Source organism: Bos javanicus, chromosome 13, assembly GCF_032452875.1.
Source record: "Bos javanicus breed banteng chromosome 13, ARS-OSU_banteng_1.0, whole genome shotgun sequence".
Lineage (NCBI taxonomy): Eukaryota > Metazoa > Chordata > Mammalia > Artiodactyla > Bovidae > Bos > Bos javanicus.
Window position 1 is genome coordinate 74,348,988 of NC_083880.1, and position 25,843 is coordinate 74,374,830.

The following is a 25,843-nucleotide window of genomic DNA, read 5'->3' on the forward strand; positions in this document are numbered from 1 at the left end:
TAGTTAAGATCACAAGCAGAGAAAGATGAAGAAAGTGTAGACCTGGAGCTCTGCCTTTATTAGGGTTCAAGATGGAGTGTCTAAGGTTTCACTCTTTTTTTTTTGAAACAATTTCTGCCCCTCTCCCCTCCACCCTTTTTTTTTTTTTTTTTTTTTGCTACACTGGGTCTTTTCTGCGTTGCACGGGCTCAGTAGCTGGGAATCTCTTGTGGAGCATGGATTCTAGAGCAAGTGGGCTCTCTAGTTGTGGCATTGGGCTTAGTTGCCCCATGGCATGTGGAATCTTAGCTCCCCAGCCAGGGATTGAACCCACATCCCCTACATTGGAAGGTGGATTCTTAACCACTGGACCACAGGAAAATCCTAAGACTTCACTCTTTATTGATGAGTTTAAAGCATGAAAGCAGGAATGAGGGCATGGAAGGGAGAAACCGGGTCACCCAGTGGTTAGTCATCTAGGTTATGTTGCCAAAACTCAGCCTCTGTTCACCAGTGCCAAATAAAAAGGCAGAGACAAGAGTTTTGGGTAAAATAGGAAAAAGTAGCTTTTAGTGCTTTGCCAGGGGAAGGAGTCCACAGGGGGCTAATGCCCTCAAGATTGTGTAACCCACCCTGGGCGAGCTAGACAGGAGCTCTCTAGTGTTCAAGGAGCAGGGCCTCATCAGCTTGTGGACAATTCTCAGATTGACTGGCATCCAGGTGAAGTTTCAAGCATCTTCAATGTCCTGATTTCAACCAGTTTAGGGTCTATATTCGGAGAGGCAGTGGCATCCCACTCCAGTACTCTTTTTTTTTTTTTTTTTTTTGCAACATGAGAAATATATTTGAAGGTAAATACAGCAGACCTTTTACATTTTTTTTTTTTTAAAGTCTAATTTATCTGGTACGAGTATTGTGACTCCTGCTTTCTTTTGGTCCCAATTTGCATGGAAAATCTTTTTCCAGCCCTTCACTTTCAGTCTGTGTGTGTCCCCTGTTTTGAGGTGGGTCTCTTGTAGACAACATATGTAGGGGTCTTGTTTTTGTATCCATTCAGCCAGTCTTTGTCTTTTGGTTGGGGCATTCAACCCATTTACGTTTAAGGTAATTACTAATAAGTATGATCCCGTTGCCATTTACTTTATTGTTTTGGGTTCGAGTTTATACACCATTTTTGTGTTTCCTGTCTAGAGAATATCCTTTAGTATTTGTTGGAGAGCTGGTTTGGTGGTGCAGAATTCTCTCAGCTTTTGCTTGTCTGAAAAGCTTTTGATTTCTCCTTCATACTTGAATGAGATCCTTGCTGGGTACAATAATCTGGGCTCCAGTACTCTTGCCTGGAAAATCCCATGGACGGAGGATCCTGGCAGGCTGCAGTCCAGAGGGTGGCTAACAGTTGGACACAACTGAGCGACTTCACTTTCACTTTTCAATTTCCTGCATTGGAGAAGGAAATGGTAACCCACTCCAGTGTTCTTGTCTGGAGAATCCCAGGGGCGGGGGAGCCTGGTGGGCTGACGTCTGTGGAGTCACACAGAGTCGGACACGACTGAAGTGACTTAGCAGTAGCAGCAGGGTCTATATTCTTGCAGTGAGCAGTTTTCATCTGAAGGGAGTCTTCTTCCTGTAAAAACAACTTAGGAACTTGTGCCAGGCCTTCATCTGTATCTTTCAGGGAACTGGGAATTCGGGAGTTCTGCTATGTGACAGAATTATAGTCGATAATGTTACCAGCTCCCCAGTCAACAGCTATTCTTTGTTTCTGCATCTTCACATTTCCCAACTATTAACTCTTGAGTCAATATTTTACTTCAAAAGACAAGGACACAGGGGCTTGAACACAGTTTCAGTACTTGGGCTTTCTAAGAGGGAAACTTCACAGATGGGGGCAGCCTGGTTCCTTGCCAAGTTGTTTCGCTGTGTCAAATAACTGGCAATATGCTTACTCAAGAGGGATGTCGTCAAAATGGATGTCCCGACAATCAAAAGCTTAACATCAGGCACTACAGAATACTTTCCCACCAACTACATGATCTCACCAGATCCCACAAAGAAACTAGGGAACAGAATTTTTAATGAACTGCCAAGATGTCTTAAGCAGTAGCGTCCTTCTTATTCTACTACTTGCATTCTCCCAAACTCAGCCCGCGGGGAATAGAAAGCTGAAATACTTAAGTGGAAAAACTCTGGGGGCCCATCAAGTCCCATTTCCTCAAATTACAGCTAGAGATCATATGGTCCAGAGAAGTGAAGATGCTGACCCAACTTCACCTAGCAAGTGAGTGTCAGAAATAGTTAGGAGGGAGTTGAGTTCCTAAGCCCTTGCCAGAGGTCATGAGAGAATCTTCTGCATTGGTGTGGATATACTATTTTAGTACAGAGTTGAAGGTAAAGAGGAATGGTGAGTTCAAAGAGGAAGAAAATTATATTTTAGGCAACACAGGCTAAAGAACAGGGCTTCCCAAGTAGTGCAACGGTAAAGAATCTGCCTGCCAACGCGGGTGGTGCAAGAGATGCAGGTTCAGGAAGATCCCCTGCAAAAGTGAATGGCAACCCACTCCAGTATTCTTGCCTGGAGAATCCCATGGACAGATGAGCTTGGTGGACTACAGTCCACAGGGTTGCAAAGAGTCGGACATGACTGAGCGGCTGAGCAAACACACAGAGAAACTATAGGCCAACAGAGTCTGTAAGTGTCCAAGTGGTTCCCAGGGTTCCCAAATAAGACTGAATTTTTCTGTAAATTTTCTTAAATGAAATCTCAGAATTTCTGGTTGCTCTATCCCATTCTGTCTTGTTAAATTTTCAGCCACTTTAGAAGCAGGTGAAATGAAATTTACATTTTGGGGGCCTTGGATTAATGTTGCTTGGGGACCATTCCTTCATCTAATTTCTCGGAGAAGGCTGAGTAAGGATCCACCTGGATTTTTGTCCCTCCTTCCCTCTGGCATCTCCCCAACGGTCAGTGTGCCCTACCTCTGCCTTAGCCACACTTCTGTCCTAGGGCCAATCTTGGGCTCAGAATGAGGGACTCCAAAGGACACCAAGGTAGATGGCCTCTACCTGGAAACTTCGGCTTCTTCACTAGACCAGGACATATCACATGCTGACTTCCAGTCCCTGGCTTTCTGCATTGTTCCCTGTGCCTCTGACTTAACCACTGAGTGCCATGTTGGTTTCCCAAAGAAACTCTGAGCTCCTCTGAGCAGGTCTGTGTCTAGATCCTGGTGTTGACATTTTTCAATCTTATTTATCTTATTTCTGGTTGCACTGCGTCTTCATTGCTGCTCATGGGCTTTTCTCTGGTTGTGGTGAGTGGGGGCTACTCTTCACTGTGGCGTGCAGGCTTCTTACTGTGGTGGTTTCTCTTGTTGGGGAGTGCAGGGTCTGGACACATGGGCTTCAGTAGTTGCAGCTCCGAGGGCTCAGTAGTTGTGGTCACAGGCTTACCTGCTCCACAACATGGGGAATCTTCCCAGACCAGGGATTAAACCATGTCCCCTGCATTGGTAGGCAGTCTTATGCACTGTGCCTCCAGGGAAGTCTGAGATTTACATTTTTTTAAATTTTATATCAGAGTATAGTTGATTAACAATGTTGTATAAATTTCAGGTGTATAGCAAAGTGATTCCTAGTACATATGCATGTATCTATTCTTTTTCACATTTTTTTCCCATTTAGGTCATTAGAGTGTATTGAGTAGAGTTCTCTGTGCTATTCAGTATGTCCTTGTTGTAGAACCTCATATTTAGAACATGAATAAGCCCAGAATAAATATTCAGTACATTCTGTTGAATGAGCTATGGAGGTGCAGGATTGGTGAGTGGACATGTGGATGGATAGATGGACCAAGGTGTGATAAGTGGGAAGGTGGTTGGATTAGTAGGAAGAAGAAAGAGTGAGGGTAGCATGAATATTTAAGTGCATGAATGCATGGATATGGATGGGTGGATGAATGGCTGGGCCAAGAAGTAAATTGCTTTGGATAAAAGTATGGATAGGTTAGTGATGCAATGAATGGGTCTATTGATGAAAGCTGTTTGAATGGAAAGCATATGAGTTATTGGTGGGTGTAAGGAAGAAAGACGGATGTAGAAATGATGGAGAAGTACATTGATGGATATGAGAGAAGTGTGTGAGTGTGAAAGATAAGTAGGTAGATAACTAGGTAGATGGATGAAAGATTGGATGTAAATTGGGCAGCTGAACAGGCAGAAGGAAGATGAGTGAGAAGGGTAAGTTGGATGGATATATGGGTGAAAGAATGGGTGCAAAGATAAATTAGTCGAAACGTGTGTCAACGGAGGGCAAAGTGAGTGGATGGATGGGTGAATAAATGGACTGAATGGTTGATGGATAGGTAGGGGGGGGTGGAAACATGAATGAAAATATTAACTAAAGTTGAAGAAAAGAAAGGGACTGTATACAGAATAATTTATATTACTATAAAGTCATACATTTATAAATAGGGAGAAAATTTATCAATTTTAGCAAAATAGGCCAAAATTTACAGATGAGGTAGAAAGCCTATACAAATCCTAAGATGAAGTATCAAAAAATAAGTAAAAATATACCATTATGATATTTACATGTGTATGTATATATAACTGAATCACTGAAACTAAAATTGTGAATCAATTATATACCTCAATTGAAAAAAATCCTAACCTAAAAAAAAAAAAAATATATATATATATATATATACACACACACACACACACTATTATAGAAGGAGCCGAAAATAGGCAAGTTTCCCAAATAGTCTTCCAAGCTAGTTTTCTGAGGTAATATGACTCAAATAGCAAAGCACTCAAAAATCATAGGCCTAGTTTTTTCTTTTAACTATAGATATGGGAATTCTAAATAAACTATCTGCTAAAAGAACCAACAATGTATTAATTCAATTATACCTTCAACATGATTAAAGTCATTCTAGGAATATGAGGATGGTTCAACATATGAAAATTTGTGTAAGTTTTTTTTGTCTTTCTTTTTTATTTTCTAAATTATGAAAATATGGTAACACATTTACAGGAGACTTGGAAAATACAGAACAAAGTTACATGTAATTCCACTATATTTTACCATTGTTTAAGTAGATAAATTAAGATTTTTAGTTGTGGTTTCAATATCAAACTCTTGGAAATTAATAAAATGAATGTACAGAAAAGTAGATGAAGATGCTGCTGCTGCTGCTGCTAACTTGCTTCAGTCGTGTCCGACCCTGTGCAACCCCATAGACGGCAGCCCACCAGGCTCCCCCATCCCTGGGATTCTCCAGGCAAGAACACTGGAGTGGGTTGCCATTTCCTTCTCCAGTGCATAAAAGTGAAAAGTGAAAAATGAAAGTTAAGTCGCTCAGTCATGTCCGACTCTTAGCAACCCCATGGACTGCAGCCTACCAGGCTCCTGCATCCATGGGATTTTCCAGGCAAGACTACTGGAGTGGGGTGCCATTGCCTTCTCCGGTAGATGAAGATAGTAGATCTGAAAAACATTATGAACCAACTTGATGTAATTAAGATTTATACAATTTTCACACAACAGTAGGATACAAATTTTATTTAAGTTCCCATAGACTATAAGGTAGGAGACACTGGAACATATCCAGAGGCATAAGACCAGGTGCAGAAATTTCATGGTCTAAAGGTATTGAAAAAAATTGTATACGTTTTTATACCAACAAATTAGAAGAAAAAAATAATTGCATCACTAGATGCTGAAAAAATATATGACAAAATTTAGTAGTAATTTTCTGCAGCAGCTATAAATGGATTAAAGAGAAAATGACCCAAGGGCAATAAAACCTATATGTCCCAAACCCAAAAACAAATGTCATTTTATACAGCCAGAGACACTGACTTTAAAATAAAGAACTGGACAGGGCTAGAGCTTATTGAATTTATTCTCAACATTATTTCAGAGGTTCTATATAATATAAAAAGCCCTGAAATTTTTAAAAAGTAAGTCATAAAGTTGGGGGAAAAAAGAGTCAAATTTATCATCATTTTCAGATTATATGATTGTATATAAAATCAAAGTAACCCCAATAAATATTGTTATACTTAATAAGGCCATTTAGCAAACTAGTCGGATGCAAGACAAAATTGATAGCTCTTTATTATACCGAAAGTGAAAGTCACTCAATTGTGTCCAGCTCTTTGCAACCCCATGGACTATACAGTCCATGGAATTCTCCAGGCCAGAATATTGAAGTGGGTAGCCTTTCCCTTCTCTAGGGGATCTTCCCAACCCAAGGATAGAACCCAGGTCTCCCACATTGCAGGTGGATTCTTTACCACATGAGCCACAAGGGAAGCCCTTTTATTATACTGATCATCATTAATTACTTTGATGATAACATTTTAAACTTACTATTCATTTCAGGGATTCCAGGCACTTTAGTCCACAGCGTGAACAGCACTTCGTTGTCAATGGGCAATCATTATCCTGCAGGCACTTGGGTCTATCAATCGTGGAACATATTGGCGGCTTGTTTGGGCAAAAACCTGCTTTGACTTTATGAGGTAAAGCAAGACACTTGACCTTGAAATACTTGACCATACTTTGAGACAAATTAGGGGAATCTTGGGAACCTTAAATAAGGTTTTCCTCTAATTAAGCTTCTTACCCTTCCCCCTAGAGTAACAATAAGGTGGAATAGGTGGAGTATCAACTTCTATGTGATAAGTAATTTTAATAATTATTTGAGGAGAATCAGAAAGTCTTGCCAAGAGGTAGGGAACATATGCATACATATGGCTGATTCATGTTAACGTTTGGCAGATATGAATACAATACTGTAGAGCAATTATCCTTCATTTAAAAATAAATATTTTTTTAATGGGCAGAAAACAAAGTTTTGCCATCTCTGATTTATAAAATCTGATAGGATTCCTTATTGACTCTACAAAATTAATAGATTTGGGTTATCTAATCCCAGAGTACCAGAAGTAGGAGTGTTAGAGAACACGAAGAACTTCCTTGTTTTATAAACCGTAGATACTAAGGACCATAAAGGGGGAATTGAGTTGCCTAAGGTCACACAGAAAACAGGCAGGAAAGTTGAAGTCAGTTGAAAAGCCTTTGACTCCTTCCGCCATACCATGTTGTTCCTCAAAACACTGACAATCCCTGGGACAAGACCACAGTATCTTAGCACTGCATGAGGGAATGAATAGCATCTATAGAGGAAGAGTTCGCTTCTACTCCAACAGCACTTTGCTACCCATCTTTTCCCCTGCATACTTTACATGAAGTTCTGTGCAGACATAGGATTCATCTGAATTACACCTATGAATGGTTATGAATTTTCTATATGAATAAGTGGATACAGTCACCTTGCAGGACACTGAAGAATGAGACTTGAAATAAATACATTTTCATTGAGAAATATGAAGAGGGTTACCATGCAAGATTGGCTTGGAAGAATAGCACAACAGTCTCCCAAGGTCAAGAAGGCAACATGAGAGCCATGGTTGGCCATTAAGTGAGGGAAATTTCCTGAGAGACTTCTGAGTTAAACAAAGGGGCATCCACCACTCTGGGACAGCTTGGCATTCTCAGGGTTTGCCCAGTAGACTTTGGGAAGTATATCCCCAGTCCTTACCTGTCCAGGCCATGGCACAATCAAAGCCACACATGGATTCGCAACATTTTTCATTTAAGGGGCAATCGTAGTCACTCTTACACGAAGCTGAACACTCCATACGGTTCTTAAAAGGGAAGAGTGGGCACTGTCCATCCTTGACTGAAATGAGAGCAGATGTGAGTTCCTTCAAACCCCATCCTCTCCCATCACCCTTCAAACAGCTTCTCCTTTTCTTTAAAACTAGTATCTCTTTCTGGGATGTGGTTCATTCTACCCTGTCCACGGGCACCTCTAGTAGGCTGTGGAGTGATGAAATGCTCTGCTGTATCAGGAGATACAATAGAAAGAGAGTTAAACTTGGTGTTTGAAGGCCCAAGGTAAAGTCCCCGTCCTGCCAGTTAATGAATGACTCCAGTTTCCTTCTCTACAAGGTAGGATTAATTATGTGACATCCACACAAGTCCATGTAAGCTATTTTAGGGGACGTGCTTTACTTTGCAGGAGGAGTGATGTGATCTGACTTGAATTTTGAAAGAATCATTGTGGCTATTGTGTTCATAACAGACTTGTAAGAAGGGAAGGAGAGAAACAAGGAGATCTGTTAGGAGGTCATTGCGATTAATCTAGATGAGAAGATGGCACCTCAGGTTAGGGTGGCAGCTGTGGTTGTGGTAAGAACTGATCTGATTCTGGATCTATTTTCCAGGTAAGTCTAAAATGGCTTCTTAACAAAGGATGTTGATTGAGAAAGACAGATATCAAGGATGCATGTGCATGTCTCTGTTTGCCCTCATCTGATTGTAAATTCCCTGACAGCAAGAAATGTTTTTTTCTCCTTGTCCCTGTCATTCTCCTTCTTGCTCTCCTCCTCCTCCTCCTTAGTGACCCCGTAACCTTGTCAAATCTTTGTGTCCTTGATAATACATAACCCTGTCAACAATTCAGTGAGGTACTATTCCAGTATTCCAATACTATTATTCCAGTATTACAAGGGGAGGAACTGAAACTCAAAGAAGCGAAGAAATTTGCAGTGAGAAAGACAGATTTCTAGCCAGTATTTTGACTCCTAAGCTCTGTATCACGCTGTCATGCTGTATCCTTACTGGTCATTGCACAGGAATGAATCCACAGACTTTACCTTTAGCCCACTCTGAAAGTGAAAGTCATGCCCACCTCTTTCTGACCCCATGAACTGTAGCCCCCTGGGCTCCTCTGTCCATGGAATTCTCCAGGCAAGAATACTGGAGTGGGTTGCCATTCCTCTGAGCCACCAGGGAAACCCTTTCCTTGCTCTACTCTTCACCTTCTCCCTGCTCCATCCCTATTCCATGGGATTCCAGAGCTGACCTGTCTATGCTTCATTCTTGGGTGAATCCTTAGGTAATATTCAGCAGGTCAATGTCATGAGAAAATAACCTGTTTCCAAAGTGTAGACATGACTCTCAGGTCCCACTGGCCAAAGTTTACCAACAATTGATATGCACTACCTCATTTTTTGGCACAACTCCTTTAGGTAAAGACTATTATTATTCCCATTTTATAGACAGGAGAACTAAACCCCATGAAAGACACAAAACTAAGACTACCCAGCCAGTGAATGACACAGCAGAGATTTAAACCAAGGCAATTTCACCTCAAAGCCTGAATCTGCAACTGGGACGGTATACTATTTCTCATCAGACTAGGCTCACAGATTGCCAAGGGTATGAGTCTTACCAGCTGATAAGCAAGCCTGCATGCAGTCCTCCTTCTTGGAGAAGTTGTTGGCATTCCCAAGGCAGCCTCCATATAAAAAGGGTTTGCATACACGCTCTTTGGTGTTAAAATACCACTGCTGGACTGTATTCTTGCAGTGTCCTTGGTCTAAGGGTAACAAGCAGGGTTCTGAGACAGGAGACAGAGAGGGAAGAACATAAGAGTAGCAAAAAAGATAGGGGTTAGGCCCTCAGCTTTTGTATAGCTCCAGGTGTTATTATCCAAGTTGTAGAAAGAGCCATGATCAATAAAAGTTCCGGTCCTAGCTCTATATGGTCACTCTTTAACATCCCTGAGCATTCTTCCTACCTTGCAAAGGTGGTCACAAAGAGCATATAAGAAAGATTCAGAGCTGATCTTACTTCTTCACTGCTTTGAGTTTTGAGAGGGAAAGACTTGTTCAAGAACTGTATCCAAACTGCCTATCAAAGCACCTGGCACATAGAAAGAATGAGGTACTGAGACAGAAAAAGAGCAGTCCCTCTCTGTCTGGAAATTGATCTGATGCTCACAGCTAAGCCATATTGTTCTCCTGTTGGACTTAATCCCATAGGACATCCACATCAAACAAAGTTACTCTGAGGTGATAGAGTGGGACCAAAAAAAAAGATCACTGTGAAACCTACAAAATACCAAACACCTATGAGTGATGTATGCTTCTCTACCAATTACAGCTTTACCCTCCTCCTAGCCTTCCCACTCTATTGAAGAGACTTACCAGGATAGTTATACAACTCCCCCCACTTTCTGACAGCACCCAATCTAGGGTGAATTCCCACTTCCTTAGATCTTCCCCCAAATTCCCCAATCAAAGCCTTCATCCTGTAGTAGATACTTCCTAACAGTTTCTTCTCGAGACACTTCAAATTGTCTGCGGTGAACTTTCTCCCTCGCTGCAGCAAGTGATAAGCTCAACTTGTTCAACTGCAGATCTGTTCCTGGTGGTCTTTAACCAAGGGCATTGACACTACTTATTTGTTGAAGGAATGAATGAATGAAGAGTGAATCTATACAAAATGCACAGTTCCCTACTATTAGATACTTTGAATTACCAGAAAACCTCCTCGAAGGGCAAAGAATCAGAGAGCAAGTCCAGCCTCTGAACTGAGGTTGCTACTTGCCACAGTGCCAACAACAGTTTCTTGACGCACAGTGAACAAGCAGCAAGCTTTAGTTACTGGGAGCGATTGGATGTTGGACCAAAGAAGAATAACATCAAGAGTATCCATTGATGTCCACCATGCCAAGACTCATTGCTTGTACTTGAGGGTTGGGAGGCTCATTAGAGAAGGCGAAAAGCTTGAACCCTGGCCTCCCTATCCCAACGTTCAAGGGGGTCATTCCAGCAGGTCTTGACAGAGCAGGAAGCAGGACACCTCACAGACACCCTTGCTCTCAGCCTGGATGGCCCTACCTTCATACGGGTCCATGCACTTCTTCCCACAGGCAAAAGGGCAGCACTTGAGGTGTTCATCGCAATTGAAATCTGTTTTGCATAAGTCTGGGGCTTTAGAACTACAGGTGATCCTTTCCTGGGGGCACTTTCCTGGCTTCACTGTAAGAAAAAAATGTCCAAATTCACATCTTTTGAGAGTTTCAGCTCTTATCAGCCCATGGAAAAAAGTGGATAGTGAGATTCCTTCAGTCCTATACTCTACCTTCAATTCTTACCTGTCACTCTGTTGTGTTCAGGGTCTACCTCTCACCATTCTTCACACATTTAGGTAGATCTGAATCAAGAATTTGTGCCCAGGTAGAACCAAAGGGGAAGCATCTTAGTAACCATAAGTTTGCTTTCAAAATCTGTGAGTCTGTTTCTGTTTCATGACTAAGTTCATTACATTATTTTTAATTAGATTCCACGTATAAGTGAAATCATATCTGTCTTTCTCTGACTTACTTCACAGAGCATGATCATCTCTAGGTCTGTCCATGTTGCCACAAATGGCATTATTTCATTCTTTTTATGGCCGAGTAATAGTAATATATATATACACCACATTTTCTTTACCCATTCAGATTCCAGGGCAGGGGGTTTTATAGGGATCAAGACCCTAGTCTTAAATTCAGGATCTCCTTTCTCCTCTCAAAACTAATTATTTTAATGCCTAATTCCTCTGCCTCCTGTATCTTAGTTGATAAGGGAAGTTAATTAGTGAGAAGTGGTGGAAATATCATGGACATAGGAGTCAGGAGCCCTGATTTTGGTTCCTGACTCCTTGTGAATTCAAGACCAATCTGAGTTCCACTCTACGACTCTGCAGTTGTCTTTAAGGAGGAAGAAATGGTGGAGTGGAAGAATCACTATAAATAAGACAACTCTGGCTTAGGTGCTTGACTCTACACAACAGCTAAATAATCTTGGGGGAAATGTCTTCCTTTGTCTGAGTTATAAATTTCCATCTATGAAATGAGAATTACAATCTCTATAGGCTCTTCAGAAAGATTAAGATAGCAGAGTAGGAAGACTCTGAGCTCACCTCCTCCCATAGGCACACCAAAATTACAACTCTTCATGGAGCAACTCTGCAGGAGAAAGACCAGAAGACTAGCAGAAAAGATCTTCTACAATGAAAGATACAAAGAAGGAACCACAATAAGATGGGTAGGAGGGGCAGAGATGTCTACTCAAGACCTATACCCCAGGTGGGAAACCCACAAACAGAAGGATAATTACAATTTGAAGAGATTATCACCAGGAAGTGAGGGGGTCTGAGTCCCACATTGGGCTCCCCAACACAGGAGTCCTATATCAGGAAGACAAGACCCAGAATGCTTGACTTCAAAGGCCAGAGGGGCTTACTTTCAGGAGAGGCAGAGGGCTGTGAAAAAGATTCCACTGTTGAAGGACACACACAAAATCTCACCTGCTCTGGGACCCAGGACAGAAGCAGTGATTTGAAAGGAGCCAAGGTCAGAACCCCCTGCTGATTGTAGAGAGCCTCCCAGAGAGGCAAGGAGTAACTGGAGTTCAGCCCAATCTGTTAAGTCTTTTTAAAAGAAGGTTTTTTCCAGATTGGTAGAGAAGAGGTCAGAGATATTCAAAAAAGAATCTGGCCTGCTATTTGTGGCTTTGAAGATGGAAGAAGCTAATTGCCTAGGAATGAGGGTGGCTGCTAAAAGTTGACAACCAGTAAGGAAACCTCAGTGCTACAGCTGCCAGGAATGATTCTGCTAACAACCAATGAGATAGGAGGAGACCCTTGAGCCCATATAAGAATGGCGGCCTTGATGGACACCTTGATTTCAGTCTGGTGAGAACCTGAGCAGAGAACCTCAACACTCCATGCCAGACTTCCAACCTACAGGTAATTTGTCACACAGCAAGATAACTGATACAATATTTATTGTGGCTCCACGTCTCAAAACTGAGCATCTCTCTGGTGGAATCTGACCGGAGAGACGTGACTCTTTTGGATACTACTGAATCTTGAAATTACAGAAGTTTCGAATTAGAAAAAAACATATTTATCATTGGTATCAACTTCTTAATCTAATAGGTTAAAATAAGAAAGAGCGAGGTCACGTAGAATAATATAGTGAATTGGGGGCAGGTCTGGGACTTCCAGTCCATGGCTTTTTCCAGAAGACCCGCTTCTTTGGTGAGGACTGGCCACTGAGATTTCTAGTGCTTTCCAAATATATTTCTTGCCCTTCATACTACCCTTTTAAAAAACATTTATTTATTTATTTATTTATTTATTTATTTATTATTTTCTTGGCCAAGCCTCAAAGCATGTGGGATCTCAGCTCCCCTAACAGGGATCAAACCTGTGCCCCCTGCATCAGAAGTGCAAAGTCTTAACCACTGGACCACCAGGGATGCCCCCCCTTCATGCTATCCTTAATGCACTCTCCAAGGATGGCCTAAAGCCGAGGAAAGAAGATGGTATCAGGCCTCTCCTGTCATTCCTTGGCTCATACTTCCCAGGAGATCACATCCATTCCCACAATCCCAACTGTGGTTCCTATAGCTCCCTTCAGACCTAGCCTCTCTTCCAAGCTAAGACACTTTATAGCCAATGGAAAACACCATTTGGGCATTTAATAAACACCTCTGCTCCAACATGTTTAAAATGGAACTAATCACTTACACATGGAATCTAAAATACAGCACAAATGAACTTATCTACAAAACAGAAACAGGCTCAGGCATAGAGGACAGACCCGTGGTTGCTAAGGAAGAGAGAGGAGCGAGGGAGATGGACGGGGAGTGCGGGGTTAGAGTGGATAAACAGCAAAATCCTGATATATAGCGCAGGGATCTATATTCAGTACGCTGGGATAAACCATAATGGAAAAGAATATTTAAAAATGTATATATGTGTGTATATATATATGAGTCATCTTGCCACACAGCAGAGATCAGCACAATTTTGTAAATCAACTATACTTCAGTTAAAAGAATAAGAAGAAGACAATGGAGCTAGCATCTCCCCACGTCCAAACAGCACCTTCTCTCTGTTTCCGTCTTGATGTTTGGCATCAACAGTCCCCTGATCTGTTATTAGAATCCTGAGATTCAATTCCCTCGCTCGCCACCACCCCAGCATTTTACCAGTCATAGACTTGGGTCAGTTCAGCTCTCTAAATCCCATCTCTTCTTCCTCTTTGCTCCACTTCCTCAGGGCAGCAGCTGACCTCCTCCCAGGTGTGCTTTGTGTGCTCAGTCACCAAGTCATGTCTAGCGCTTTGCGACCCCATGGACTAGAGCCTGCCAGGTTCCTCTGTCCATGGAATCTTCCAGGCAAAAAAATTGGAGTGGACTGCCATTTCCTATTCCAGGGCATCTTCCCAACCCAGGGATTGAACCTGTGTCTCTTGCACCTCCTGCTTTGGGAGGTGGATTCTTCACCACTCTCGCTGCTAGGGAAGCCCAACCTTCTCCCATCTCCCCCCTCAACTACTGCACCAGGCTCCTCATCGGTCTTCTGCCCTCAGAGTCCTGCCTAGCAACTGACAAATTTTCAAAAATTAAACTTGGAAAAGACATGTATCAGGAAAAGTCGGGGAATAATTTGGGGGGAGGAAGGTGAGGGGAGGATATAAAGGGCTCAGGACAGGTGAGTGGGGCTAGTTCTCTGAAGCCACCATCGCAGTGGCCTCCTCTGACATAAGTCCTCGTGTCTAATCCTCAGTCCCCAAGATCTCCTTCTAAAGAAGAGCAGCTGCAGCTTTTCTGAACCCACTTTTGACTCTGTAGCTTGGCGAGGCAGATGTCTGCTCCAAAGAGAGTGAGAGAAGCAGCAGGAGGGCAACATTTCTCCAGGAGAAGGTGGAGCTGTGGAGAGGAAGATGCCTGTGGAAGGGGAAGAGAAGAGGGCAGGGATTAGGCACAAGCCAGAGAGATGCAAGCATCTGCAGATGAACCTTGGAGCTGACCCACCAATTCCCTGAGTTCACAGAGCAGAAAACCAAGGCGCATCACGTGAGGTCAGTCATGTGGCAAGCAGGGCAGGTCTCTCAGTCCCAACACCCTCCCAGGGGCCCCACGCTCTGCTGTGGATTGTACGTTACCTACCCAGACACTTGCCCATTGTCTTGCTCCCAGGCTAGAGGCCACACATGAGTGATCACAGGGATCTGTCTGGAACACCAAGTTGATTTGCCCACAATCAGTCCTGGGGCAACCCCAGACACTACTGAGAATCTTTTCTTTGCTCCACTGAACAAGAAACTGATGATGATATGAGATTTGCAGGGAGGCCTGGCCATATCCTGCTGGGTTTTAGTGCCCCAAGAGCCAAAAAGATGCCAGTTGATCTGAGGTTAACAAAGTGAAGTGAAAGTTGCTCAGTCATGTCTGACTCTTTGCGACCCCATGGACTATACAGTCCATGGAATTCTCCAGGCCAGAATACTAGAGTGGTAGTCTTTCCCTTCTCCAGGGGATCTTCTCAACCCAGAGGTCAAACCCAGGTATCCTACACTGCAGGCGGATTCTTTACCAGCTGAGCCACAAAGGAAGCCTGAGGTTAACAAAGGGATCCCTCTTATTCCTTCTGATGTTATCCAAGCCTAGGAGCTTATGATATGTCCAGACAACCAGATAAATGGACATCTTCCCCCACTTAAGTCTCCATTTTCTATGTATTTTCCTGGCCTTTATCTATTTTTTTTTAATAATGTGAAGAACTGATAATGTCTTACTGTATTGCCTCTCGGAGTAAATTTCAAAAATAGCAAGAGAAGGAGGCAAGAAGAAAGGGAGGAAGACAGAAAGGAAGAGGGTAGGGAAGAAAGAAAGTTTTTATGCCAAAGTGTGTTGTTGTTGCTGAGTTGCTAAGTCAGGTCTGACTCTTTCGTGACTCCATGGACTGTAGCCTGCCAGGCTCCTTTGTCCTTGAAATTTTCCAGGCAAGAATACTGGAGTGAGTTGCCATTTCCTTCTCCAGAGAATCTTCCCAACCCAGGGATCGAACCCAAGTCTCCTGAGTTGGCAAGTGGATTCTTTACCACTGAGCCACCAGGGAAGTAACATCTATTAACTCTTGAAAGTTAGTTGATCGGATTAGCCTATAGTCAGTTAGTAGGAAGCAGAACGCCTGAAAAGGGGTAAAGGGAAGGATACGGATAAATAAGATTACCAAATATAATATAGGATGTCCAGTTATCATTTTTAGTATAAGCATATCCCATGCAATGTAAGGACTGTAGTTACACCAAAAATTATTCATTCAAACTGAGTTGATTGGGACTTCCCTGGAGGTCAAAGGGCTAAGACTCTGCACTTCCACTGCAGAGGGCATGGTTTCCATCCCTGGTTGGGGATCTAAGATCCTGCATGCTGTGTCAATCAGTTCAGTCGCTCAGTTATATCTGACTTTTTGCAACTCCATGGACTGCAGCACGCCAGGCTTCCCTGCCCATCACCAACTCCTCAAGTTTACTCAAACTCATGTCCATTGAGTCGGTGATGCCATCCGACCATCTCATCCTCTGTCATCCCCTTCTCCTCCTGCCCTCAGTCTTTCCCAGCATCAGGGTCTTTTCCAATGAGTCAGCTCTTCTCATCAGGTGGCCAAAGTATTGGAGTTTCAGCTTCAGCATCAGTCCTTCCAATGAATATTTAGGACTGATTTCCTTTAGGATGGACTGGTTAGATCTCCTTGCAGTCCAAGGGACTCTCAAGAGTCTTCTCCAACACCACAGTTCAAAAGCATCAATTCTTCGGCCCTCAGCTGTATAGCACAGCCAAAAGAACCCCCCAAATTGAATTGGTCATCACGTATTTGTACTTGTTAAATCTGGAAACTTTAAAACAGAATCAATTCATTTTGATTGGAAGGGGACTTGTTTGGGCAATAGAATTAGAATTCAGAAGAATGATAGTTGCTACAGGAATGTGTATTAAAACATTTAAATTGAACAATTAATTCAATATTTTATGGAAGAAAGTCATTTGATTTGGTTGACTGAGGACTGACTTTGCCAATTAGACAATTTGGTTAACATTTTTCCACAAATATAGTGCATAACCTGCCTCTTGAGAAATCTGTATGCAGGTCAGGAAGCAACAGTTAGAACTGGACATGGAACAACAGACTGGTTCCAAATAAAGAGGAGTATGTCAAGGCTGTATATTGTCACCCTATTTGTTTAACTTATATCCAGAGTACATCATGAGAAACGCTGGGTTGGAAGAAGCACAAGCTGGAATCAAGATTGCCGGGAGAAATATCAATAACCTCAGATATGCAGATGACAACACCCTTATGGCAGAAAGTGAAGAGGAACTAAAGAGCCTCTTGATGAAAGTTAAAGAGGAGAGTGAAAAAGTTCGCTTAAATCTCAACATTCAGAAAACTAAGATCATGGCATCCGGTCCCATCACTTCATGGCAAATAGATGGGGAAACAGTGGCTGACTTTATTTTTTTGAGCTCCAAAATCACTGCAGATGGTGATTGCAGCCATGAAATTAACAGATGCTTACTCCTTGGAAGGAAAGTTATGACCAACTTAGTCAACATATTCAAAAGCAGAGACGTTACTTTGTCAACAAAGGTCCACCCAGTCAAGGCTATGGTTTTTCCAGTGGTCACGTATGGATGTGAGAGTTGGACTATAAAGAAAATTGAGCACCAAGGAATTGATGCTTTTGAACCATGGTGTTGGAGAAGACTCTTGAGAGTCCCTTGGACTGCAAGGAGATCCAACCAGTCCATCCTAAAGGAAATCAGTCCTAAATATTCATTGGAAGGACTGATGCTGAAGCTGAAACTCCAATACTTTGGCCACCTGATGAGAAGAGCTGACTCATTGGAAAAGACCCTGATGCTGGGAAAGACTGAGGGCAGGAGGAGAAGGGGATGACAGAGGATGAGATGGTCGGATGGCATCACCGACTCAATGGACAGGGGTTTGGGTGGACTCCAGGAGTTGGTGATGGACAGGGAGGCCTGGTGTGCTGTGGTTCATGGGGTCGCAAAGAGTCAGACATGACTGAGTGAGTGAACTGAACTGAAAATCTGTAGCATCAAAGATTTTTTAAAATGTACTAAAGGACTTCAATAAGATTAATGCATTTTATGAAAATATGCTATCAAAGTTCAATCAGGTTAAGCTTTCCAACATTTACAGAACGTATAAGGTTATGTAAGGTGTCTAAGTAAAAGAGTAATGGATGTAATCAAACATCTTTGATCATTTGGCAAATACTCTTAAAACCTTTTTGGTAAACTTTCCAGAAATTAAGAAAATCACTTGTGATTTGTGATCAGTATTCTAATTACTGGAAACAAATTATTTTCAAGGGTAGGTTTTCCAATTGTATGTCTAAATAAAAATTGAAAGAGGGCTTAATAAAACTTTCTTAAACATTTAACTAGATCATTAAAATACATTTTTATTATACAGAATTATGTGACTGGGGGGCAACTTGCTAGAAGTTCAAAGAACCGAGTGACATACCTATAACCGAACTCCATTTGTTCCCATGAACTTACATATCATTGAGTTGCATTACCTATGGAATGTATCAATAAAATTTTATTTATCAATAATTTCAATATATTTACTTATATAGTCATTACTATTATTATGTTATTTAAATAACAAATGGAGTGAAAATCAATCCAAAGGAAAACATTTTATTCCTATAGTCTTATGATCACTGTAAATGAAAAGGCTAAATTTTAATTTAAACTCATGTTCTTGCTGCATAGCAATATGAAAAAGTCATGAATAAAAGGCTTTTGAGCGTAAGATTGTATTTCATCAGATTAAAAGTCTGTGGGGTAAGAGCAATGGAAAGAGAAGTTCAAGGAGAAGTGTTTTAAATTTTCCAACTCTTCAAGTGCTTTTCACATATTTTTTAAATGAATGATGCTGTATATCAAGTTATTATGGTATTTTGGCCCCAACTGATTCATTTGTTATGTAGCAGGGTTTTTGTAAAGTATTAATATTTACAACAGAGAATTCCCTGGCAGTCCAGTGGTTGGTACACCATGCTCTCTCTGCTGAGAGACAGGGTCTAATCCCTCATCAGCAAACTAAAATCCCACAAGCCTCATGGCATGGCCAAATAAAGTTTACAACATGTTTGCATAACGCATTTGAGATTCATTCATGTTTCTGTGTGTTGTTTGTACCATTTTATTGATGAGTCCTAAATCCACTATATGGATGTCTCACAGGTTGTTTATCCATTCACTAAAGGATATTTGGATTTTTCCAGTTTGGGACAATTATGAATAAACTCCCTACAAACATTTGCATATAGGATTTTGCATGAATGTAAGGTATCTTTTTACTTCCCTGGTGGCTCATTGGTAAAGAATCCGCCTGTCAGTACTGAAGTTGATCAAACCTGCTAGATTCGATCCCTGGGTCTGGAAGATTCCCTGCAGTAGGAAATGGCAACCCAGTCCAGTATTTTTGCCTGACAAATCCCATGGGCAGAAGAGCCTGGGGGGCTGTCATCCATGGGTTCACAAAGAGTCGGACACGACTGAGACACATGCACACACATTTATAAGAAACGACCAAAATGTTTTTCGAAATGGCCGTACTATTTTGCATTTCCACAAGGATTCGATGAGAGTTCCACCTGCTCCACATGATTGCTAGAACTTAGTATTGTAAATATTTTTTTGCTTTTTAATTGAAGTATAGTTGATTTACAATGCCATGTCAGTTTCAGGTGTACAGTCAGTGATTCAGATATATAGAAATAGATATGTGGTTTAGGACACAATATTGAGTATCCTTCCCTATGCTATACAGTAGGTCTTTGTTGGGTATCTATCATATATACAGTAATGTATATGTATTAATGTAAATGCTTTTATTTTAATCATTCTCATAGATGCATAGTGGTAAGACTGAAAAACATTTTAAGAGATTAAAGTAGTTGGCTTAAATTTCTAGAACCCTAAGAATCTAAGCCACCGAGAAGGATGACGGGGAGATTTCTCCTATTTTCCAACTTTCCTTAGGGCACTTTCAAGCCCAGCATCCTCCTTGGTTCCTGAGCCTGCTTGGTCAGGAGTGTCCCCAGAGCCTCGTCATTGAACCTACCTCTTTGCCCAGCTTCCCCGCGTGGCTGAGGTTATTCTTGGCAGTAGACTGAGGAACATGTTGCAACTGAAAGGTCTACAGATGACCAGGAGCTGGGGGAACATGTGAATTTCCAGGTTACAACCTTTGGAACCACAGGTAAAGGCTCCACCTTGTCTCCACTATGTCCCACTACGTTCTAACTCCCCTACTGGGAGCAAACCCAGCCCTGTTTCCATGGCTGAGAGCTCCTTGCTCACATCTTCTTCTGGTGTAGTGTGGCTCAAGCAGTAATGTGCCTTGAGCCTCCGTCCCTGGGCAGGAGACCTTGAGGAGGACAGTTAGCTCTGGATGGGCTTCCCAGGTAGTGCTAGTGGTAAAGAACCCACCTGCCAATGCAGGAGATGTAAGAGATGTGGGTTTGATCCCTGGGTCAGGAAGATCCCCTAGAGAAGGGCATGGCAACCCACTCCAGTATTCTTGCCTGGAGAATCCCCACGGTCAGAGGAGCCTGGAGGGCTACAGTCCATAGAATCACAAAGAGTCGGACACAACTGAAGCAACTGAGCACACACACAGCATGCCCTAAGCTCAGGTAGAGTAAGTAGATGCCTCTTCCAAAGATACAGCCTTCTAAATAACTCCTACTTATCGATCTACACTCTGATACTGACGAAAGGCAGTCTCTAAGGGTGGAATGCAGAGCACTTTGTGTCTCCAAACTGTGTTAAGGATCTTAAATCTTTCTAATTTTTTGTCTCTTTAACCTATCAGTAATTGGAAAAGATGTGTTGAGGGCTATCAATATAGCCATAGGCGTCTCAGTTTATGCCTGTAATTCCACTAATGTTTGTTTAATATATCCTGATTCTATATACTTATTGTTGCTGTTGCTGTTTTAATTGCTTAGTCGTGTTTGACTCTTTGCAACCCCATGGACTGTAGCCCTCCAGGCTCGTTTGTCCATGGCATTTTCCAGGTGAGAAAACTGGAGTCAGTTGCCATTCCCTTCTCCAGGGGATCTTCCTGACTCAGGGACCGAACCTGCATTAGCAGGCGGATTCTTTACCTCTGATCCACCAGGGAAACAGTGCATTCCTTGTGAATTGTATCTTCTGTCATTATATAGTGACCTACTCTCTATCGCTAAAATAAATATTCACCTTAGAGTTCTTGATCGTCTGATATTAACCAAACTATACCATTTTTTTTGTTCACAGTTATCTAGACTTTGGGGCTTCTCTGGTAGCTCAGTGGTAAAGAATCTGCATGCCAATGCAGGAGCCGCAGGAAACTCGGGTTCAATCCCTGGGGCAGGAAGATACCCTGGAAGAGGAAATGGAAACCCACTCTACTATTCTTGTCTGGAAAATTCCATGGGCAGAGGAGCCTAGCAGGCTACAGTCCATGGGATTGCAAAGAGTTGGACACGCCTGAGCAACTGAGCACAGACACAGAAGATGACTTTTTTCCATCTTCTTGCTTTCAACCTTTCAAGGCACTTAGGTGTTTTTTTAATTGAAGTATAGTTGATTTACTTATATGTTTTATATTAGTTTCAAGTGTACAACATAGTGATTCAAATTTTTATAGATTATGCTCCATTTATAGTTATAAAATATTGGCTATATTCCCTGTGCTGTGCAATATATCCTTGTAGCTTATTTATTTTATACCTATTAGTTTCTAACTCTTAATCCTCTACCCCTATTTTGCCTGCTCCCCCCCACCCCCACCACTTTCCTCTCCTCACTGGTTACCACTAGTTCTCTATATCTGCCTTTTGTTGTTTGTTTTGACCCAACCACACAGCTTATGGGACCTTAGTCCGTGACCAGAGATCAAACCCTGGCCCACAGCAGTGAACGTGCTGAATCCTAATCAACTGGACCACCAGGGAATTCCCCAAGTGAGTCTTTTTTGTGTTATACTTACTAGTTTGACTTTTTAAAGATTCCACATAAGTGATATCATACAGTACTTGTCTTTCTCTGTCTGACTTACTTTACTGAACATAGTATTCTCTAGATCCATTCTGCAAATGGCAGAATTTCATTCTTTTTTATGGCTAATATTCATATATATATCACATCTCTTTATCCATTCATCTATTGATGGATACATGGGTTGCTTCCACATCTTAGAAGTTATAAATAATACTGCTATGAACATAATACTGCTACGAACATCTATGACCCAGATAATCACAATGGTGTGATCACTGACCTAGAGCCAGACATCCTGGAATGTGAAGTCAAGTGGGCCTTAGAAAGCATCACTACGAAAAAGCTAGTGGAGGTGATGGAATTCCAGTTGAGCTATTCCAAATCCTGAAAGATGATGCTGTGAAAGTGCTGCACTCAATATGCCAGCACATTTGGAAAACTCAGCAGTGGCCACAGGACTGGAAAAGGTCAATTTTCATTCCAATCCCAAAGAAAGGCAATGCCAAAGAATGCTCAAACTACCGCACAATTGCACTCATCTCACATGCTGGTAAAGTAATGCTCAAAATTCTCCAAGCCAGGCTTCAGCAATACGTGAACCGTGAACTTCCTGATGTTCAAGCTGGTTTTAGAAAAGGCAGAGGAACCAGAGATCAAATTGCCAACATCCACTGGATCATAGAAAAAGCAAGAGAGTTCCAGAAAAACATCTATTTCTGCTTTATTGACTATGCCAAAGCCTTTGACTGTGTGGCTCACAATAAACTGTGGAAAATTCTGAAAGAGATGGGAATACCAGACCACCTGATCTGCCTCTTGAGAAATTTGTATGCAGGTCAGGAAGCAACAGTTAGAACTGGACATGGAACAAGAGACTGGTTCCAAATAGGAAAAGGAGTTTGTCAAGGCTGTATATTGTCACCCTGTTTATTTAACTTATATGCAGAGTGCATCATGAGAAATGCTGGACTGGAAGAAACACAAGCTGGAATCAAGATTGCCGGGAGAAATATCAATAACCTCAGATATGCAGATGACACCATCCTTATGGCAGAAAGTGAAGAGGAACTAAAAAGGCTCTTGATGAAAGTGAAAGTGGAGAGTGAAAAAATTGGCTTAAAGCTCAACATTCAGAAAACAAAGATCATGGCATCCGGTCCCACCACTTCGTGGGAAATAGATGGGAAACAGTGTCAGACTTTATTTTTCTGGGCTCCAAAATCACTACAGATGGTGACTGCAGCCATGAAATTAAAAGACGCTTAGTCCTTGGAAGGAAAGTTATGACCAACCTAGATAGCATATTCAAAAGCAGAGACATTACTTTGCCAACAAAGGTCCATCTAGTCAAGGCTATGGTTTTTCCTGTGGTCATGTATGGATGTGAGAGTTGGACTGTGAAGAAGGCTGAGCACCGAAGAATTGATGCTTTTGAACTGTGGTGTTGGAGAAGACTCTTGAGAGTCCCTTGGACTGCAAGGAGATCCAACCAGTCCATTCTGAAGGAGATCAGTCCTGGGATTTCTTTGGAAGGAATGATGCTAAAGCTGAAACTCCAGTACTTTGGCTACCTCATGCGAAGAGTTGACTCATTGGAAAAGACTCTGATGCTGGGAGGGATTGGGGGCAGGAGGAGAAGGGGAGACAGAGGATGAGATGGCTGAATGGCATCACTGACTTGATGGACGTGAGTCTCAGTGAACTCCGGGAGTTGGTGATGGACAGGGAGGCCTGGAGTGCTGCGATTCATGGGGTCACAAAGAGTCAGACACGACTGAGCGACTAATCTGATCTGATGAACATTGGAGTGCATGTATCTTTTCAAATTAGTGTTTTCATTTTTTCCAGCTCTATGTCCAAGAGTGGGATTGCTGGATCATATGGTATGCTAATTTTAGTTTTTGAGGAACCTTCATACTGTTTTCCACAGTGGCTACACCAATGTACATTCCCACCAACAGCACACAGGTGTTCCCTTTTTTCCACATCCTCTCCAGCATTTGTGATTTGTATACTTCTTTATGATAGCCTTTCTGACGGATGTGAAGTGACACCTCATAGTTGTTTTAATCTGCACTTCCCTAGTAATAAGCAATGCTAAGCTTGTTTCTGTGTGCCTGTTGGCCATAAGTATTTCTTCTCTGGAAGAATGTCTATTCAGGCCTTGAACCCAATATTTTATTGGGTTGTTGTTTGTTTGTCTGACATTGATTTGTGTGAGCTGTTTATTTATTTTTGATAGTAACCTCTTGTTGGTCATATTATTTGCAAATATTTTCTCCCAGTCCACAGGTTGCCTTTTTATTTTGTTGCTGGTTTCCTTTGCTGTGCAAAATCTTTTAAGTTTAATTAGGTCCCATTTGTTTATTTTTGGTTCTATTTCTTATGCCCATAGGACACAGATCCAAAAAAAGGAAAAGGCATTGCTATGAGTTATGCCAAAGAGTGTCCTGCCAACATTCTCTTTCTAGGAGTTTTATGGTTTAAGATCTTGCATTTAGATCTTTATTCCATTTTGAGTTTATTTTTGTATGTGGTGTGAATAAATGTTCTAATCTCATTGTTTTAACATGTTCTCTGTTGTTTCTCTTTACTCTTTCCCCCCCATCTTTTCTTGTTTTCTAACCTATGTTGTGAATGTGTATGTCTATGTGTGTTTGTATGTGAGCTCCTATATTTAATGGAAGCTGGAGAAGGAACTGGCACCCCACTCCAGTATTCTTGCTTGGAGAATCCCATAGACGGAGAAGCCTGGTGGGCTACAGTCCACGGGGTCGCAAAGAGTCGGACACGACTGAGCGAGCGACTTGACTTAATAAACCATAATGGAAAATAAATAACAGAAAAAGTAATAGATATGGGTGATGATGATGGTTGCACAACAAGATGAATGTAACACGTGTACGCCTGTGGCGGATTCATGTTGATATATGGCAAAACCAATACAATATTGTAAAGTTAAAAAATAAAAAAATAAAAATTCTAAAAAAAAAAAAAAAAACCATTGAACTGTGTAGTTGGGCTTCCCTGGTGGTTCAGATGGTAAAGAGTCTGCCTGCAATGCAGGAGACCCAGGTTCAATCCCTGGGTCAGGAAGGTCCTCTGAAGAAGGAACTGGCCACCCACTCCAGTATTCTTGCCTGGAGAATTCCATGGACAGAGGAGGAACCTGGGGGGCCCCGGTCCATGGGGCCGCAAAGAGTTGGATAAGACCGAGCAACTAACACACAGGTGTATGTCTACTTTATATATGCATATTTTACCACAATTGCAAATAATTTTAATAATAAAAGGAAAGAGACTCTTGCTTTATGCTCAGAGATGCAGAGAGCTGAATAAACCTCCCAAACTTACCTTGAAAAAAAGCTGGACAGCTTTTCTTGAACTCACCAATCAACCCGTCCAGGATCTAGAGAAAGATGGGCACCTGTTCAGAGAGACACACCGTGAGCTGGATTACCTGGAGACGTGCAGCAGTCACCATGCAGGACGAGTAAAAGGAGTACACCTCCAGGGCTGGCAAATGGCTGGAGGCTGAGTGGGCACTGGCAAGATAGCGCAGTCCCTGAGGCTGCAAATACAGCGGGAAGTCCACACACTCCTTCTCTCAGGAATCCCACGGGGCCCTCATAGAGAAGAATTTACAGTTCTGATAAAGTCTCTTGGAGGGGCAACACTGGGGAGGGGAGACAAGGCAGGCCCCACTATGGAAAGGCAAGAAATTCCACCTGAAAGCTTTCCTGTCCTTCCTCCAAAGGGACTTTTCATTTAGAGAGAATGAAGCAATACTGTTGCCCTAAGGATACCAGTGAAATCTCTGTGCAGCCAGAGGAGGGGTCCAAATACTGGCCAGCTTCAGAACTTTGTCCCTGAGGGTGGGGGGAAGGGTAAGATCACTAAGACCACTCCCCTGAGACTCAGGACAGTGCATCTACCTAAGACTGAGGCTTAACCAGAACGACAGAGAATGGACCCCAACCAAACCTCCTCCCGCCTCACCTGGCTAAAAACACTGAATAATAAGCAACTTGCAAGAGTGTCATTCTCAGAGCCAGCCCGAAGCTGAAATC

The 25,843-nt window shown here is 42.1% G+C and overlaps 1 protein-coding gene across 4 annotated transcripts; it reads right to left on the reverse strand.

The window, feature by feature from the left end:
- Positions 1-1,515: 1,515 nt before the first annotated feature.
- On the reverse strand, positions 1,516-25,843 carry WFDC8 (WAP four-disulfide core domain 8). 4 transcript variants are annotated; one of them, XM_061437751.1, is made up of 9 exons: positions 25,773-25,843; positions 25,128-25,200; positions 19,849-19,940; positions 14,515-14,624; positions 10,740-10,880; positions 9,287-9,454; positions 7,589-7,729; positions 6,355-6,497; positions 5,339-5,466 (listed from the first exon to the last, which is right to left on the reverse strand). In XM_061437751.1, the coding sequence occupies exons 3-8, from the start codon at positions 19,905-19,907 to the stop codon at positions 6,358-6,360; spliced, it is 759 nt and encodes a 252-aa protein (XP_061293735.1). In that variant the 5' UTR covers positions 19,908-19,940; positions 25,128-25,200; positions 25,773-25,843; the 3' UTR covers positions 5,339-5,466; positions 6,355-6,357. The 4 variants fall into 4 exon arrangements, with proteins under 4 accessions (XP_061293732.1, XP_061293736.1, XP_061293735.1 ...); XM_061437748.1 differs by lacking the exons at positions 5,339-5,466; positions 25,128-25,200; positions 25,773-25,843 and adding exons at positions 1,516-1,603; positions 25,234-25,338; XM_061437752.1 differs by lacking the exons at positions 25,128-25,200; positions 25,773-25,843 and adding an exon at positions 25,234-25,357 and having other exon boundaries at positions 5,338-5,466.

Bases quoted from the DNA above. Each gene is read 5' to 3' on its own strand.
- WFDC8 (XM_061437748.1), bottom strand. From the start codon at position 25,257: ATGGTGACTGCTGCACGTCTCCAG. The intron at 14,625-19,848 runs GTAGGTTCAATG...CCCCTTCCACAG, and splicing joins CGGGGAAGCTGGGCAAAGAG to GCATCTTCCTCTCCACAGCT. The intron at 7,730-9,286 runs GTAAGACTCATA...CTCTCATTTCAG, and splicing joins GCAGGCTTGCTTATCAGCTG to TCAAGGATGGACAGTGCCCA.